Here is a 16,683-nt window from a genome sequence, read left to right on the forward strand (position 1 = left end):
CCTTCTTCAGTCTGGCCCCTCCAGTCAGCGGTGGACCGATGGGCTTTCTCCTGTGCTGTTCCACCCTCCAGGGACAGCCACGAGGCAGATGGCAGAGCCCCAAGCTCCAGCCAGCTTCAGGGGGAGTGCTGGGGACACGCCAGGAGGGGCACCCCCTCATCACTCCCAGGTCCTGACCTGGGGACTCTCCTGTTCCTCACTCTCACCATGTGGGACTCCCTCTAGAAGCCTCGAGTCTTCCTCCTGGGATGGGTGGGGGGGTGGGGGGAGCGGGAGACCCTTTACCTCCAGTGGGAACAGCAAGTGATTGTATCCTCCACAGCCCGAGAGGCACTGCTCCGTGTCTCCCTTGGCCCACAGAGGACCCCAGGCTGGTTGGATCGACAGATGCAGGGGTGGGGGTCGGGGGATCTCTTCACCTGCTACCAGAAGCCCCTTGCCTGGGCACCTCTATGCACACGTCCGTGTGCACCGCTGCCTGTGCTGACCTCCGCCGTTACCTTCAGCAGCACATACCCGTGTTCACGCGAGCACTCGCATGCACTTGGCCCATGTTTCTCGGGGCCTGCGTGGGGCCCGGCAGAGGGCGCGAGAGCACGGAGTGGGCGCGGGGGCGCAGAGACCGAGTCGGCTCCGGGCCTGGCTCGGAGTATCCTCAGCTGCCTGCGGTGCCAGCCGATAGGATTTTGAGCACCTGCGGACCCTGGGAGCCTTCACGAGGGGGCCGAAGACCCGAACCCCGGCCCACCCACGCTTCAGTGTTCTGCTGTGGGCCCAGGGAGCCCCGGGGGCGGGCTTCGCGTTTGCCTGGGGCGGGGTCTCCCTTCTGACAGCTGGGTTGCATCCGGAGGGTCGCCGGCCGCCTCCCTCCGGGGTACGCGCCCCCGTCCGCCCACGGACCGAGACCCTAAGCCCAGCGTAGGGTGAGGCCCGAGCACGCTGTGGACGCCCCCGCGTGCCGGGCCAGGGACCCGCGGCCCAGGAGAACCGCGCGAGCAGCGCGCCGCCGCCGCCGCCGCCACCTCGACCCCGCCACCGCCCGCGCGCGTGCGCCCCGCCCTCTCGCCCTTCTGCGCGTGCGCAGCCTTGCCCCGCCCCGCGCCGCGGGCGGCCGGGTGACGTCAGGCCCCGCCCGCTCTCGGGCGCCCCCCGGCGGGCGCGCTCAGCCCGGGGCCGGCGGTCCCTTTAACTGCGCGGCCCGAGGGGGCGGCGGCGGCGGCGGCGGGGCGCACGGACGCGGCCGGGCCTCGCGCGCCCTCCCTGCCTGCGTCCCCGGGCCGGGGCGGATGGGCGGCCGCGGGCCGCGGGGCAGCAGCCGGGGCGCGAGCAGAGCCGGGGCCGGCGGGGCGGGTGGGGCCGGGGCGGCCGGGCGGGGCGCTGGGGGCCTGGTAGCGGCCGGGCCGGGAGCGGGCGGGCGGGCAGGCGGGTCGCAGGCCGGCAGCGGGGCGGCGCCGGCGTCCGAGCCCCGGGCCGGGCCGGGAGCGCCGTGCGGGCCCCGCGCCGCCGCTGCGCCATGGCGGAGACCAAGATCATCTATCACATGGACGAGGAGGAGACGCCGTACCTGGTCAAGCTGCCCGTGGCGCCCGAGCGCGTCACGCTGGCCGACTTCAAGAATGTGCTCAGCAACCGGCCCGTGCACGCTTACAAATTCTTCTTCAAGTCCATGGACCAGGACTTCGGGTCAGTGGGCCGTGGGGGCCTGTGCTCCGGGACGGTGTCCGCACCTGTCCGTGCCCTGGGGGGCCTTGGGGGACTCTTGGGACTGCGACTGGGGCAGTGCCTGCGCGCCTCCGGGTTGCTGTGCGTCCCACCTGTCTGTGGCCTGAGCTGGGAACGAATGACTGTCCCTGGCTGCCTGTCCAGGAGCCCGAGAGGGCTGGCCGGTGTGCAGGAGAGGGTCTTCGTTTCTCCCCCCACTTTGGGCCTGGGCCTGTGTGCTTTAGTGTGTTTGACTTGCGGGTGGTCAAGGTCCATGGCCCAGGGTGAGCTGAAGTCCTACCTTGGCACTTGTCAGACTCAGGATCCCACTGCCCCCCTCCGGTGGAAGGCAGGTGCTCAGGGCTGGCCTGGAGGGCTTGTGATTCATGGGGCCTGGGGTCGGGGGGGGGGGTATAGGAGGGAGGCAGAATCCCCGCTGCCCAGTAGGCCCCCTGTAGTTAGCATGGGGGGAATGAGGTACTCTAGGACGGACACAGATTGGTCTGTTGGGATCTGCAGAAGTTTCCAGAGGCTCAAGACAGTCTCTCTCTGCACCCCTTCTCCAGGGTACTGAGGATAAGACAGAGATCAAGGATCACTGGGGACCCTGGATTGTCACTCCACCCGCCCCTGCCTGAGGGTTGCTGGTTGTCGGGTCTATATCCCTGTTGAGCCACAAAGTACTTGGGTTCCTGGGAGCAGCCTAGGCCATCTGCTGACTCTGGGCAGCCTCTGGGTCAGTGTCCCCATGTCTAGTCTTAGTGGTGGCTGTCTTGGCTGAGGGGATTTCCCGCTTGCACTGGGCCTCTAGAACTCTGAGCAAGAGGCTGGCTGTCCACTTGAAGCTCTATCTGAGGCCTGACCCAGCACAGCCATGGGTAACCTGAGTCCCCAGCTCAGCCGTGCTTGGGGTGGGGGGTGGGGTACTCAGAGGCCTCATGGGCTAAGCAGGTGTGCCTGGCCGCCCTCAGGCAGCCTGTGTCCTTGTGTGGACTGTGTCTCGGGACTTTGACATTGAGGTCATTTCCTGGACTTCTGGTCTCATGAATACAGGGCAGCCCCAGGTCAGGTCAAGCTGGGGCCATTCTGCATTTCTCAGGGGGCCCTGAGGTACATTTAGACGACTAGACACTCTTGGGAACCACCTCCACCAGCGAGGGGCAGAGAGTGAGGGTGTGTTCTTGGCAGCCCTGGCTGGGCTGGGGCAGCGGCCCGACCATGAGAGGGGTAGCCTGGCATCAGGGGCTGTGAGGAACACCCTGGTGAGCCTGGGCCTCCTGCCCCAACCTCCCATCCCACTGTGGGCCAGGCCCTGAGTTCCCAGAGCCTCCGTTCGTGGCCACAGCCGGCCAACTAGTGAGGGAAGCGGGAGTCTGAGGTGTGGCCATGGCCATGGCTCTGGGCCGAGTCCCACTCCCATTTTTGGCCAAGCGGGCGGGGAGTTCTGTGTCCAAATCCCACATAGCTTTTCCCATGCAGGTCACAGCTATTCTGACCCAGCAGAGCCGGGGAAGGTCCCTGGGCCTCTGGTGGGCTGGCCCAGAGGTGCCTTTGGCTTTGGTGAGCCGTGGTGCAGGGCACGGCCTGGGCCTAGCTTTTAGACTGTGAGGCACACGTTGAATTTCTCTTGCTACCGGGGCTGCCTTGTTGATTCCAGGCCTGGCTCGACTTGGCACTTAGTTCTTCTGCCTGGCAATGGCCCTGGTCTCTCCATCTCTGGGCCAGGAGCTCCGGTCACTGAAGCCACCTGCCTGTGGGCTGTGTGAGGGCTGTGGGGCAGGGGGTGGGGCCTGGGCCTGACCCAACCTGCCTGAGTGAATACTCGCTCTGCCCTCCACAGCTGGCCCATCTGAGGTCAGTGCCTTCAGTGGTGTCAGGAGAGGGTGCAGAGGACGGGGACCTCCTTGCCCTGGATCCTGCAGAGCTGAGCTTGGGGGAGCTCTGGGATCAAGGGGGAGGCAGGTGATGGCAGGTTGGGAGCTGAGGGCCCCTGACTTGTGGGTCACGAGGGGGAGTCTTGGAGGTCTCCCCTGCTGTGTGCTAGCTGGCTCTGCCATCTTCCTGCTCCATGATGGGGAGGTCTGGTTGGTGGGCCCTGTACCTCTGGGGACACATGTGTGGCTAGCCCACCAGGAAGGGCTGCTCTGTGGCATGCTGTGGACTCTGGGAGCCCTGGGGGGTCCTCCTGGGGCTGTGGCCTTGCCTGGTTCCGAGGGCCCTGCTCTGTGCAGATTCTTCGCCAGGGTGAGTCTGCGGGGGCGGCAGGCGGGGCCGGACAGCCACAGGTTTGAGGTTAACTGGGACCTCGCCAGGAATTCTGAGGTTGGGGGCATGATGCCAGTGGGGGGGTGCCCCTGGATGCCCACCCCTGAGGGTCGGTGGAGACTGCTCCTGAGGTCTGCTCTTCCACCTGATGAGGCCCAGACCAGGAGGGAGCCCCAGCATTGCCTGGAGGCGTTCCCCCGCCCCCCGCCCCCCCCCCCCGGCCCAGGCTCCACTGAGGCTTCTCCTGCCCTTGTCTCTGTCCTGGAGCGCGCAGAGATCATGCTGGCCGGGGTGGGCAGTCTGGTGCCCCTTGCCCCACCCTGGCTGTCTTGCCCTCACTGAGTGGGGCCCCGTGGTACCCCCGGTGCCCCAGGCCTCAGGTGGAAGGCAGGATGCTCTGTCATGCTGGCTGGATGACTTGGGTTCCTGGGGCTGGGGGGCGGGGGCCAGAGAAGCAGGGACTCTGAGCCCTGGGAGTGGGACATCGGTACAGGGGTAGGGGCAGCCCTGGCTGAGTGGTCATCTGGAGGCCCTGGCCAGGTGGGCGTAGGGACCTGGGGTGCTTCTGGCACGTCTGCCCCTCGGGGAACCAGGCAGGCCCTGTGGTGTGGGGGCTGGGGCACTCGTCTGCCTGCCGGGGGGGGGGGGTGAGTCATAAAGGGCGGGGGCTTGGGAATGGCAGGGGAGGCTGGGCCACCTGGGCTGTGAGACAGGAGTCAGGTCCCTCCCAAGTCTGTTGCTGCACTCACCCAGAGACCGCGCTCTCAGGCCGCCGGGCTCCCAGCACGGCTGCTCCAGGCTCTGTCTGCCAGCTGCGGCTGGCAGAGCCCCATGTGGCCCTAGGCCACCTCAGGTCTTGCTGTGGTGACAGCTTGGTACGTGGGCCTCTTCCCCTGGAAGCCCGACTCTGTAGGGCTGTGGATGTGCTGCTGGGCAGCAGACATGGTGTCTCCACCTCCTCGCCGCATGTGCAGCCCACCCTGGCAGGGTGCCCCGTCCCGCGCAGGCGGGCTGTGTCTCTTCTGTCTCCTGAGGCCTGGGTGGTGGGTGGTGGGCTTGGGCCTTGCTCCCTGCGGGGGTGCGGGTGCCAGCGCTCTGGGGACCTCCTGCCACCGTTGCTGCCCAGGGCTAGCAGAGTCCAGGTGTCCGGGGTCAGCAGGTCGCAAGGCTGCTTCCGGCCTGTTCTGGCCCAAGTCCCGGTGTGGAAATCTCACTGTGTTGGGCAGGGTTGGGGTCCAGGGAGGTAGGGTGTAGGGGTGCCTCCTGCTGTAGGCCTGACCCTGCCTGCTCTGATCCCCGGGGGTGCGTCTGGGCCATAGCCACTGCCTGCTCTGCCCTACGCCCCTCCCGAGCTGCCCCTGTGAACTGTGCCTGATACCTGACTGCCCCCCCCTCCCCGCCGTGTCTGACCACGTTCGTTGTGGGCTTCCTTCCCAGTTAGCACTGCGCTGGTCTTCTGCAGCCTGCCTGGCTACCTTCCCCATCCCTAAACCTCCCTGACCAGGGGTGGCATCAAGACCTGGGCATTATGGCCGCTAGGGCTTGCCAGCAGGGAGGGGTCCCCAGGAAGGGAACGTGTTGGGCAGGGGCATCCACACAGATTGACACCTGGGCGTGGGGCTGCACGGCCTGGGCGGGCACACACCCTGGACGAGAGTATGGGGAGGTCTTACCCCCAGAGTTCCACGCTGCCATCAGGCCCCCGTGCAGGTGGCTTCACGGCCATGTCTGCCCACAGGGTGGTGAAGGAGGAAATCTCTGATGATAACGCCAAGCTGCCCTGCTTTAACGGCCGCGTGGTCTCTTGGGTGAGTCCATGGGATGTTGGCAGAGGATGCTAGGCTAGGGTGGGGACTGGGGCTTGGGTGAGCCCATGTGGGGGCTGGGGGCTGGGGCCACCGCAGGCTGGTGGGTGTGTCTGAGCCATCACTCTCCTCCGCAGCTGGTCCTGGCCGAGGGTGCACACTCGGATGCAGGGTCTCAGAGCACTGATGGCCACACAGACCTGCCCCCACCTCTTGAGAGGACGGGCGGCATTGGGGATTCCCGGCCCCCCTCTTTCCAGTAAGGACTGTGGGTGGGTGGTCCTGAGGGGTATGCTGCCTGCCAGGCCTGTCGGGAGGAGGGGCAGCTGACCAGGGACCCATGGGCAGTAGAAACTGGTCAGCGGATGAGGGGCAGGCAGAGAAGCTCCATCTAGGTGGGTGAGTGGGTGGGTGCGTGGGAGAACGGGCAAGGAGCTGGGAGGGCATCCGAGGTGCAGCCTGCCCTGGCCCCACCCCCTCTTGTGGGCACAGCCCCAATGTCGCCAGCAGCCGTGATGGGATGGACAACGAGACTGGCACGGAGTCCATGGTCAGCCACCGGCGTGAGCGAGCCCGGCGCCGGAACCGTGAAGAGGGTAACAGGCCATACCCCAGACATCCCTGGGCCCCCACGGTGCCCCCCATGTCCCCGCCTGCTCCCAGTTACTGCCCCCAACCCATGGGGGTTCCCAGGTAGAGGTTCTCGGCCTGTCTGTGCAGGTGACCCTGCGCCCCCCCCCCCCCCGGTCCCACAGTCACCTGGCTAGCTCCTAGTTCAGCTGGTGCTTGAGGCGACACGGGACGGCACGGCCAGCTCCCCTGCTTGCTTTCCCTGCAGCTGCCCGGACCAATGGGCACCCGAGGGGGGACCGGCGGCGAGACCTGGGGCTGCCCCCTGACAGTGCATCCACCGTGCTGAGCAGTGAACTCGAGTCCAGTAGCTTCATCGACTCAGACGAGGATGACAACACAAGCCGGTATGTGGGTGTGGGTACAGATAGGTGTGCATGGGTGTGTGTATGCACGGGCATGCAGATAGAGGTGCATGTAGAAGGGGTGCACAGGTGTGTTTTAGGTGTGTGTATGCATGGGAATGGGTGTGGGGACATGTGTGTATAGGCGTGTAACAGGTGTGGACAAGTATGGGCGTGTGTAGGTGTGTAACAAATGTGCACGTATGGGCATTTGTGCATACACACACAGGCTAGTGTGGACATGTGTGCATGGGTGTATGTGTGTGAACATGTATGTGTGTGCAGAGTCACGTTCTGTGTGGAGGTACAGGTGTACACAGGTGTGTGTGTGCATGCGTGTGCATGCATGGGGGTGCTTGTGTGCATGGCTGTGTATGACCCTCGGTGTGTGCTTGGTTGCATGGGCACATATGTGCAAATGAGCGTGTGTGTTGAGCGGGTGTGTTACAGGTGCCTGTGCACGAATGTGCTGGCTCAGTGTCTGTGTCTCCATTTTGACTGAGAGAAGTGCTCCTTGCAGGTGTGGGGTGTGTACATGTCATGTGTGTGCACACAGGTGTGAGGAGTGTGCATGCCGTGCATGTAGGGGTGTGCACAGCCAGGGGCGGAGCCTTTTCCTGAGCAGACTGTACCCCAGCCCTGTGTCTCCCACAATTGGCCTGGCTAGCGTGGAGAGCAGGGCCTAACACCTATGACCTCCACTCCCTGTCCTGTGTGTGTTGGGGGGCACCCTGTTCTCTCCACCCGCCTCAGCCCTGCAGCCTGTGACCTGGCCCCTGACCTTCATGCCCCCTCCCCCCCCCACCAGACTGAGTAGCTCCACGGAGCAGAGCACCTCCTCCCGGCTTATCCGGAAGCACAAGCGCCGGCGGCGGAAGCAGCGCCTGCGGCAGGCAGACCGTGTAGGTGGCGGCCCGGCGCTGGGTGGGGTCTGCCCTCCTGCAGCCCCCCCTGCACTTCCTCACTCGCATCCCTCCGCAGGCCTCTTCCTTTAGCAGCATCACGGATTCTACCATGTCTCTGAACATCATCACCGTCACGCTCAACATGGGTGAGGCCTCAGTGGGGGCCCCCCGCAGTGGGGTGTGGGGTGCCCGGGTGGGCTGGGCTCCCTCAGCAGGCACCTGCTCCCCCTTCACCCCTGCAGAGAGGCACCACTTCCTGGGCATCAGCATCGTGGGACAGAGCAACGACCGGGGAGACGGTGGCATCTACATCGGCTCCATCATGAAGGGCGGGGCTGTGGCTGCCGATGGCCGCATTGAGCCAGGGGACATGCTGCTGCAGGTGTGGGGCTGCGGGGAGCTGGTGGGGGGCCGAGGGGTCGGCAGCCCCACGCCACCATGCTGAACCCCTCCCTCCCCCCAGGTGAATGACATCAACTTCGAGAGCATGAGCAACGACGACGCCGTGCGGGTGCTGCGGGAGATTGTGTCCCAGACGGGGTGAGGCGCGGGGCGGGCAGGTGGCGCGTTGGGGGGCCGCACGGGGCCTTCCCTGGGTGACCCGCCCCACCCCACAGGCCCATCAGCCTAACGGTGGCCAAGTGCTGGGACCCGACCCCCCGGAGCTACTTCACCATCCCGAGGGGTGAGTGACCCCTCAGGGCTGACAGGGGAGGGGGGATGAGGGGGCTCTCCCAGCCTGAAGGTCCTTTCCTCTGTGCCCCTGTGCTCCGTTGTGTGTCCATCCATCCGTCCGTCCGTTTGTCCATCCATCCGTTACCACACACGCTGCCACACGGCGGCCACCCAGCTGACCCGGTTCGGCCCATCGACCCTGCCGCCTGGCTGTCCCACACGGCGGCGCTGACGGGAGCCCTGCCCCGCTACGGTACGAGCCCCTGCTCCAGCGCCGTCACGCGCACCAGCTCCTCCTCACTAACCAGCTCTGTGCCCGGCGCTCCGCGTAAGTGGCAGCTCAGGAGAGCAGGGACCTGAGGCCCCAGGGTGAGGGACCCGTCCGAGGTGCCCACCTGGCACAGTTACGCCCGGCCGCCGTCCTGCCAGGGCGCACGTGCGGATGGTCAGCGCCGATGCGTGTGTCTGCCCTCACGTGCACCTCCTTCCAGTTTGCTGTCTGCGTGGTGGGTGGAAAGGTGCCTGGAGGCGCCAGGCTAGCCCTGTGCTCCGTGCCCAGGGCTCTGCCTTGGCGGGGGCAGGGGAGGCAGTGCATGTGTGTGACCCCACCCGCTTTCTTGCAGCTAACACAACTAACAGCCCCGAGCCAGCAGAGGAGTGGCGGAAGGGGGGTGCTGGTGGGAAGAGGCCTGATCGCCCCCCTTGGGGGTCTGGCCCGCAGGGTGGGGGTGGCCTCATCCTGGTTTGGGCCCAAGATCCTGATGAAGCCTCTACAGGGGTAGGAGACAAAGGTTCAGTCTCCCCAGTGCACCCCTGGGGGGCCCATCCTGTGGTGGGCATGGATCCCACAGTCACTAGACAGCCTTACGGTCTGGGCTCTGTGACCGGAGACCCTACCCAGAGCCTGGTCTCTGAGATGGGGTGCAGCAGCGGGGCCTGGGGTCCACCCTAAGCCCCCCCCCCCCGCCCTCAGCTGCTCAGGGCTGAAGAGGGGTCCCTGCCTTGCAGAGCTGGAGGAGGCGCCCCTGACGGTGAAGAGCGACATGGGTGCCGTGGTGCGTGTCATGCAGCTGCCGGACTCAGGCCTGGAGATCCGAGACCGCATGTGGCTCAAGATCACCATCGCCAATGCCGTCATTGGTGAGGGGTCCCCGCTGGGCTGGCTCCGGGCGGGCAGGGTCAGCCCCCCCAGGCTCCGTGCCCTGATGCGTGCCGCGGGCCAGGGGCGGACGTGGTGGACTGGCTGTACACGCACGTGGAGGGCTTCAAGGAGCGGCGTGAGGCTCGCAAGTACGCCAGCAGCATGCTGAAGCGCGGCTTCCTGCGGCACACGGTGAACAAGATCACCTTCTCGGAGCAGTGCTACTATGTCTTCGGGGACCTGTGCAGCAGTGAGTGAGGGGCTGCGGGGCGGGGGGTCCCCGGGGGACCTGTCCACTCTGCCCTCACCCACCCTTCCCTCCTGCCAGATCTCGCAGCCCTGAACCTCAACAGTGGTTCCAGCGGGGCCTCGGATCAGGATACGCTGGCCCCACTGCCCCATCCGGCTGCCCCCTGGCCCCTGGGTCAGGGCTACCCATACCAGTACCCGGGCCCCCCGCCCTGCTTCCCGCCCGCATACCAGGACCCTGGCTTCAGCTACGGCAGCGGCAGTGCCGGCAGTCAGCAGAGTGAAGGTGAGAGCCTGCCGGGCACCTGGCCCCCTGCTGTCCCCGCCGCCTGGCTCCACCCTGTGTGCCCGCCCCCCTCTGCCCTGTGCGCTCCCGCCTGCTCTGTGTTGAGGCCCTGGGCGTGCTCCTCCTCGAGGGGGTGAGTGGCTGAGGGGCCTGGGCGAATCCTGCAGACTTCGGCGGTTGTGTGTGTGCGGGAGGGGCTGGGGTCCAGGTGTGACAGAAGCGGAAGGCCAGGAGATGACGCGGGAAAGGGCGGTGGAGGGGCCTCAGGACACGGGGGGGACAGACGCCTCCCCGCGCCGCCCCTCCCCCCACACCTGCAGCCCAGCAGGGAGCCAGAGGGGACGCCGGCACAGACGACTGTGCATCCGCTCTGGGATGTGTGGAGAGCCGAGGAGGGCCCTGTCGGAGGAGTGGCCTGAGGCTGTCAGTGTCCCTGAGGCCAGGAGAGAGAGGTCAGGCAGCCAGCCCCGTAGACCCGGAAAGGGGCGCGAGAGAGGAGAGCACGTCAGAGGGCAGTGGTGCCCGAGGGGAAGCTGCGTTGGGCGCCTGTGGACCCCGGATGGGCCCGGCTGGTGGCGGCATGCCCCTGAGGGCGGGAATGGGTGTTGGGGCCAGGCCTGCTGTGTGACTCGTGCTATCCCTTGCTTTGTGCTGAGCAAGCCTTAGACTGAAGGACTAGCGGAGTGGACCCTCCGGGCCGGTAAGCCAGGGTCCCGCCCGGCGTCCCTCGCGGCATGTTCCCAGCCAGCTGGCCTTCTCAGGCTCCCCGCTCTTCCTGGGAGCCCGGGACGGGGGCTGAGCTGAGTAGCTGGCCAGGGCCTTGGGGCTGGACGGAGGCGGGGGGGGCCCAGGATGGCCGACGGGAGCACCGGGCTCACAGGGCCTCACTGGTGCCTCGGGTTCTCAGCTGCAAGATCAGGCATCGGGGTGAGATGCAGGCACCGCGCCGGCCCCGGCGTGTCCCTGCCCGCCGCCGTTCACCCTGCGCGCCCCCCGCCCCCCCCCCCCGCCCCCTGCCCCGTGCTGCTGCAGCTGCTCTGGCTTCTCTGAGCGGGGCCGGTCCTGCCCTCCTGTCTGCATGGCTGCCCCCCTCCCACCCACCCTGCTTGAGACCACCAGGCTCTGTCCCCGGTTGCCCTGACAACGCCCGGTTGTCCTGGAAGTGGCACAGCCTCACACCATCTTGTTCCTCCCTCCACTCCTCGACTCCAGGAAGCAAAAGCAGTGGGTCCACCCGGAGCGCTGGCGGCAGCAGCCGGCGGGCCCTGGGCCGCGAGAAGGAGCGCCGGGCGGCTGGAGCCGGAGGCAGTGGCAGCGAGTCGGACCACACGGCACCGGGCGGGGTCGCTGGCGGTGGCTGGAGGGAGCGTCCGGCTAGTCAGCTCAGCCGGGGCAGCAGCCCGCACAGCCAGGCCTCGGCTGCTGCCCCGGGGCTCCCCCCACTGTACCCCCTGACAAAGGCATACTCGGCAGTGGGGGGGCCACCGGGGGGGCCGCCCGTCCGGGAGCTGGCTGCTGTCCCCCCAGAGCTGACAGGCAGCCGCCAGTCCTTCCAGAAGGCCATGGGAAACCCCTGTGAATTTTTTGTTGACATCATGTGACTGAGGAGAGAGTGCCTTCAGCTGGGCCCCATGGTGGGGGAGCGGGTGGTCCTGGCCGCTCCTGTGCAGGCACGGCCCCTGGAGCTTGTGTGGGCTTGCCTTATTGGTGGCTGTCCTGCCTCAAGCCAGCCTGTGCTTTTATGCACACAAGGGGCATGTTGTGGGGCCCAGGCCTGGACAGAGAGTGGGAGCAGGCTGGGGGGATGGGCGGAGGGCAGCCCAGACCACCGTGATCTGGACTCGGCCACCTGTTCGGAGTGGCTTGTGACCACGCAGACCCCGGTGGGGAGCCTCCATCTCCCAGTGCCCTTGGAGCGTCTCTGGGACTCCCACTTCCTCACAGAGCTGTGCACAGGGCTTCAGACTAAGCTGAGAAGTAGCTGCTGGGCCTGGGGCCCCTGTTTGCCCAGGTCACAGCCCCCACCACTCTCTCCTGGGCTGGGTTGGCCCCCTCAAAGGTGGAGTCAGAGCCCCCAGGCTCCTCTGTGGATGCCCAGGGTAGGGATCTAATTTATTTATTTATTGTATGGCCTGTGTGCCCTGGGGAAGGTGGTGGCCAGGTCAGCTGCCCCACAGCGCCCCCCCCCCCCCGACTTGGACTGAATGCAGGGACACAAGGTGTGTCTGAAAGTGGGAGGGTTGGTGAGGGAGAGACGAGAGAGGCATGCATTTGAGCTGGCAGTGGTGGGGATGTGACCCTGAGGGGCAGGGGGGCACGGATGCACGCAGCTGCTGCAGGGGCAGGGTCTGGGGGAGAGGGGGTAGGCAGCCCACCCTTCCTTGCTGCCCTTGGGTGACTGCCCACCCACTCACGCCGCTTCCTTCCTGGCGTTTCTGGCCTGCACACATCTGCGCTGTAGATACTGTATCAAGTCAGAGTGTCCGTCCAGATAGTTAATAGAGCTGCTTCTGTGTAAATGCTATTTTAAAGACTAAAAAGCATTTAATTTTATGGGACTGATGTGTGAACTGTGTCTCTTCTCTCTTGCTGGGGTACCTTAGAAGACTTGTCCAGCCTCCCCAGGGTCTGGATAAGAGCTGACCCAGGACTGGCCAGGTGCTGCCCTCTGGGTCCCTGGTCAGCAACGAGGCTCTGTCCTCGGTGCTGGCTGCCAGCAGGGTCCCGGCGGCTGGTCTTCTGTCCGTGGTGCTGGCGTCCTGCTCCAGGGGTCTTGGTCGTGGGTGCTGGCCTTGGTGCTGACCCCCCCCCCCCCCGCCTGGGCTCTGTCCACGGTGCTGGTGGTGGCTGACCCCATTTTACCCGCTGGGGTTGGGCCAGGGAGGGGACCGAAGTTGGGTGTCTCCCTCCCCCACTAAGTGGGGTTCTGCCCTGCTTACTTCCTGCACCACTCTGGGAGCCATAGTCAGTCACACGCCCCTGCGGAGGAGTCAGCACAGCTCCAGCCCACCCACCAACCTCCCACCCCTGTGGTGCTTGGAGGGGGTGCTGGCTGGGGTCTGCAGGCTGGGCCTGGCCAGACAAGTGACACCCAGCTTGGCCTTTAGATGGTCTTGCTGGGGGCTTTCCTGAGCTCTTGGCCGGAGCTATGGGAGCCCCAAGGAAACTTCCATGGGCTTTATTCTGGAACGGTGGGGCTGGGTCACCTCGGTAGGCCCTGGCCAGGGCTCGACTGGGGCAGGGGCAGAGCCTCTCTGGGGCCCCAGATGCTGTAGGCCGAAGGGTCACCTGACATCCAGGTCAGCAGTCAGCCTGCGGTCAAGATCTAGAACTGGGGGTGGTCTCAGCACTTGGGGCACTGTCTGGGTTGCTTCATAAGAACTTGGTTTAGGGGCATCTCAACGAAGTCTAGGTTCACTGAGGTGAGGTCACTGGATCAGGGGCCGCTTGTTTTTGCCCCGAGTCTCCCCTCCCCCGCCCCCCACTGCTGCCCTGTCCTCTGGTATTGTCTCCCAGGAAGAACTCAGGGGTGTTGAGCTCCGGCCGCTGAAGCAGCAGGTAGCACTTGGGCAGGTAGAAGGTGGCCAGGACACCCAGGGCACAGAAGAGGGTGGCGCCCATCTGCACGGCGGGCTGGTAGGCCACGTGCACATTGGCAAAGAGGGGCACAAAGGAGATCCAGGTGATGAAATAGGCCAGCATGGCAAAAGTGAGGCCGCGGGCGCCATTGTAGCGCCCTGGCCGGCTCTGCACCAGAAAAGTGCCCAGGAAACAGAGGAAGGCCAGCGTGGCGTTAGTGGTATGCACCAGGCCAAAGCTGATCCAGGAGCGCACCCGGCAGTGCACCAGCGCCTCCGTGGGCAGCACCCTCCAGTCTGTCACCACCTCTGGCGGGAAGGCCACCAGGTACCAGGCACACAATGCGGCTTCTGCCAGCATAGCAAGCAGTACCAGCAGCCAGGCCCAGGGCCCCCGCAGGTGGCCACACAGCTCATCGGCCCAGCTTGGCGGCAGCTCTGACCCCACAAATATCTCGGCCGCTTGCAGGAAGAGCGTGCTCAGGCAGCCAGTGAGTGGGAGGTGGAGCAGCGGCTGCTGGGCCAGGCAGCTGGCAGAGCCTGGCTGGCCAGGGAGCAGGAGGGCACTGAGGCAGGCGAGGCCCAGGCAGGCCAGGCCAAAGCAGGCCCGTGGCCCACCTGAGGCCTGAACCAGCGGACTGTTCCAGTGCCAGATGAAGAGCCCCAGGACCAGCAGCACCAGGCCAAGCGCCAGAGCCAGCAGCATGAGCAGTACAAGCACAGCCGGCTCCCCCCACGCCAGGAACATGGGCCTGCGGGGGAAGCAGCGCGTGCTCCGGTCCGGGGACCACTGGTCCTGGTCACACTGGGTGCAGAGGAGGTCACCTGTGGTGTGGGAGGAGAGAGGGGGCACTGCGGGGGGGGGCGGGGGGGCACAGGCTCCTCCGCCTCTCTCCCACCTGCCCTGGCCTCAGAGTTGGACTTGGAGCCCGGACGTGAGACCGTGTGGGTCCCCGCCCGCACTCAGCCTCAGGGAGGTGCTCACCTGGGTTGCGCTGATAGCTGCCTGCCTTGCAGTCCACGCAGTCGTAACAACAGGAGTGGAAGCCCTTCACACGGCGCACCTGGCCCTCCCTGCACTGCCGGGAGCACTGGGATACGGGCTGCTGGCACAGGGCCTCAGGGCTCAGGCCGTGCTCGGCTGGGTGTGCCTGCCCGGACCTGCGGCCCGTCCCCTGCGCCCCCCCCCCCCCAGGCAGGGCCGGAGCTGGCTTCTGGCTGAGGGGAAAGCTGCTGTGCAGCCGGGGACCGGCCACCCAGCGCTCACCTGCTTCCCCGGCGTGTGCCAGCGCATCTGGGAGTGCCAGAGCTCCAGGCGGCCGTTGAAGGTGCCTACGGTGCGCAGCTCGGGTGTCGGGTCCTGCCACACCCACAGTTTCAGGGCATAATCCATGTTCACGTTCCCGCTGGCATCGAACCGCAGTGCTAGGCCGCGTGCATGGAAGCTCATGTTGTACATGTTCTCCAGGAGCTGGTGGGTGTGTTGGAGCACGTGGGGGGGGGCTGGGCCAGGAGTGCTGCCAGCCCAGATTCCCCCCAAGATCCCCCCCTCTCAAGAGTGTCCGGGGGGAGTTCCTCACCCTCACCTGCCATGGCTGCACAGGCTCACGCGTGGGGCAGCCCGAGGCATTGCAGAGCAGTGTGTTGTGCAGAGCCTGGGCCACGCCGTACACAGCCGCGTAGGCAGCGAAGGTCTGGTGGTGCAGCAGCCCTGCAGATATGTTCTCTAGTGTGATGTGGTCACACTGGGGGCAGCGTGGCCCCACCACGTGCTCCTCCAGGCCTGGCTGTTCAGCGTCCAGCGCGGCGCAGAAGGCGGGGTCGGCGGCCAAGGCCAGGCGGGTCTGCACGTAGGATGGAAACTCGGGGATCGGGGCGCCCTGCTGCAGGAAGCCGAGCACAGTGCCCACCTCAGCCATGCCAGGCAGCGTCATGACCAGGTCCGAGGTCAGCCAGGCCTCACTGGCCACCCACACCTTGGGTGAGAGCTTGTAGCGGATGCTGTAGCTGAAGAGGGTGCGGGCCGCCTGCGTGGAGGAGAACAGCACCACCACCTGCACGCTGCTCTGGTTCACCTGGTGCAGCAGGCTCTGCACGGTGCCCAGCCGCAGGCTGCCCCTGTGTGGCAGCGGCACGAGGCCCTCGTGCGCAATGCAGATGCCCCTGGCGTTGGCCAGGCTGGAGAAGAGGCTCAGGCCCTGCCGGCCATACTCATCATCGCTGCCCAATGCCGCCACCCAGTTCCAGCCGAGCGCCTGCAGCAGCTCCACCATGGCCACCGCCTGCACTTGGTCACTGGGCACCGTGCGGAAGAAGGATGGGAAGACCTCCCGGTTACTCAGCCGGTCCGTGCTGGCACCGTAGCTGACCTGCAGAGGCCGGGAGGCACCTCCTGATGTGGGTGCTCCTGCGCGTGGGGCCAGTGGGGTGGGTGGCACTGGCAGAGGTGGGGGCGCGCACCTGAGGCATGAGGAAGAAGCTGAAGAACTTGCTGGTGACGAGGGCGAGCTCTGACGAGTAGGGCCCGATGACAGCCAGCACACGGGGCTGGTACTGCGTGTAGTTGCAGTAGGCGGCAATGCTGCAGCTGCCTGCTTTGGCCATGAACATGAGGCTGGGCTTCATGGCCACCACAGGCTCCGAACACGTGTCATAGAGGTCATAGCCCAGGTGCAGCCCGGGCAGCAGGGCAGACCCATTGTTGATCTCCTCCACCGCCATCTTCATGGCCAATGCCCAGAGCAGGCCCAGAGATGAGAACCTGGGGCCACACAGGGCTGCGGGTGGCCGAGACCTCACCCCTACTCAGGAGCACCCCCGACCCAAGCCACTCCCCGCTTTGCTCCCCGTCCCCTGCATTCCTACCTGGTGCACACGGTGGCATTGGGCTGCAGCCTGTCTCCAAGATCTGTACCCTCGGCTGAACCTAGAGGGAAGAGTCCGCCCAGCACATAGTCCCCTTGCATCCTGAGCTGCCGGGACAAGCACAGAGGGGCACCCTTCCCACGGCCCAGGAGAGCCGTGAGGCCCAGGAGAGCCGTGAGGCCCAGGAGAGCGAGGCCGGGCATGGCGGGGATGGCAAATGAGACAACAGGGTGGGGGCC

At 66.2% G+C, this 16,683-nt stretch overlaps 2 protein-coding genes across 4 annotated transcripts; one reads left to right on the forward strand and one right to left on the reverse strand.

Moving 5' to 3' along the window:
• Positions 1 to 1,434: 1,434 nt before the first annotated feature.
• On the forward strand, positions 1,435 to 12,559 carry DVL1 (dishevelled segment polarity protein 1). 3 transcript variants are annotated; one of them, XM_039248335.1, is made up of 16 exons: positions 1,435 to 1,683; positions 5,705 to 5,774; positions 5,909 to 6,030; positions 6,264 to 6,367; positions 6,610 to 6,748; positions 7,554 to 7,647; positions 7,727 to 7,796; positions 7,893 to 8,032; positions 8,114 to 8,190; positions 8,268 to 8,335; positions 8,501 to 8,653; positions 9,334 to 9,465; positions 9,549 to 9,716; positions 9,795 to 10,001; positions 10,662 to 10,701; positions 11,214 to 11,300. In XM_039248335.1, exons 1-15 carry the CDS (start codon positions 1,514 to 1,516, stop codon positions 10,670 to 10,672), a joined length of 1,725 nt encoding a protein of 574 aa, XP_039104266.1. In that variant the 5' UTR covers positions 1,435 to 1,513; the 3' UTR covers positions 10,673 to 10,701; positions 11,214 to 11,300. The 3 variants fall into 3 exon arrangements, with proteins under 3 accessions (XP_039104266.1, XP_039104264.1, XP_039104265.1); XM_039248333.1 differs by lacking the exon at positions 10,662 to 10,701 and having other exon boundaries at positions 11,214 to 12,559; XM_039248334.1 differs by lacking the exon at positions 10,662 to 10,701 and having other exon boundaries at positions 8,501 to 8,578; positions 11,214 to 12,559.
• Positions 12,560 to 13,415: 856 nt separating this feature from the next.
• TAS1R3 (taste 1 receptor member 3) lies at positions 13,416 to 16,647 on the reverse strand. The gene is made up of 6 exons (XM_039248323.1): positions 16,445 to 16,647; positions 16,040 to 16,340; positions 15,166 to 15,948; positions 14,847 to 15,050; positions 14,565 to 14,685; positions 13,416 to 14,404 (listed from the first exon to the last, which is right to left on the reverse strand). The coding sequence occupies exons 1-6, from the start codon at positions 16,645 to 16,647 to the stop codon at positions 13,416 to 13,418; spliced, it is 2,601 nt and encodes an 866-aa protein (XP_039104254.1).
• Between the last annotated feature and the right edge of the window lie 36 nt (positions 16,648 to 16,683).

This window comes from Hyaena hyaena, unplaced genomic scaffold, assembly GCF_003009895.1.
Source record: "Hyaena hyaena isolate Hyena2069 unplaced genomic scaffold, ASM300989v1 scaffold_308, whole genome shotgun sequence".
Classification (NCBI taxonomy): Eukaryota; Metazoa; Chordata; class Mammalia; order Carnivora; family Hyaenidae; genus Hyaena; species Hyaena hyaena.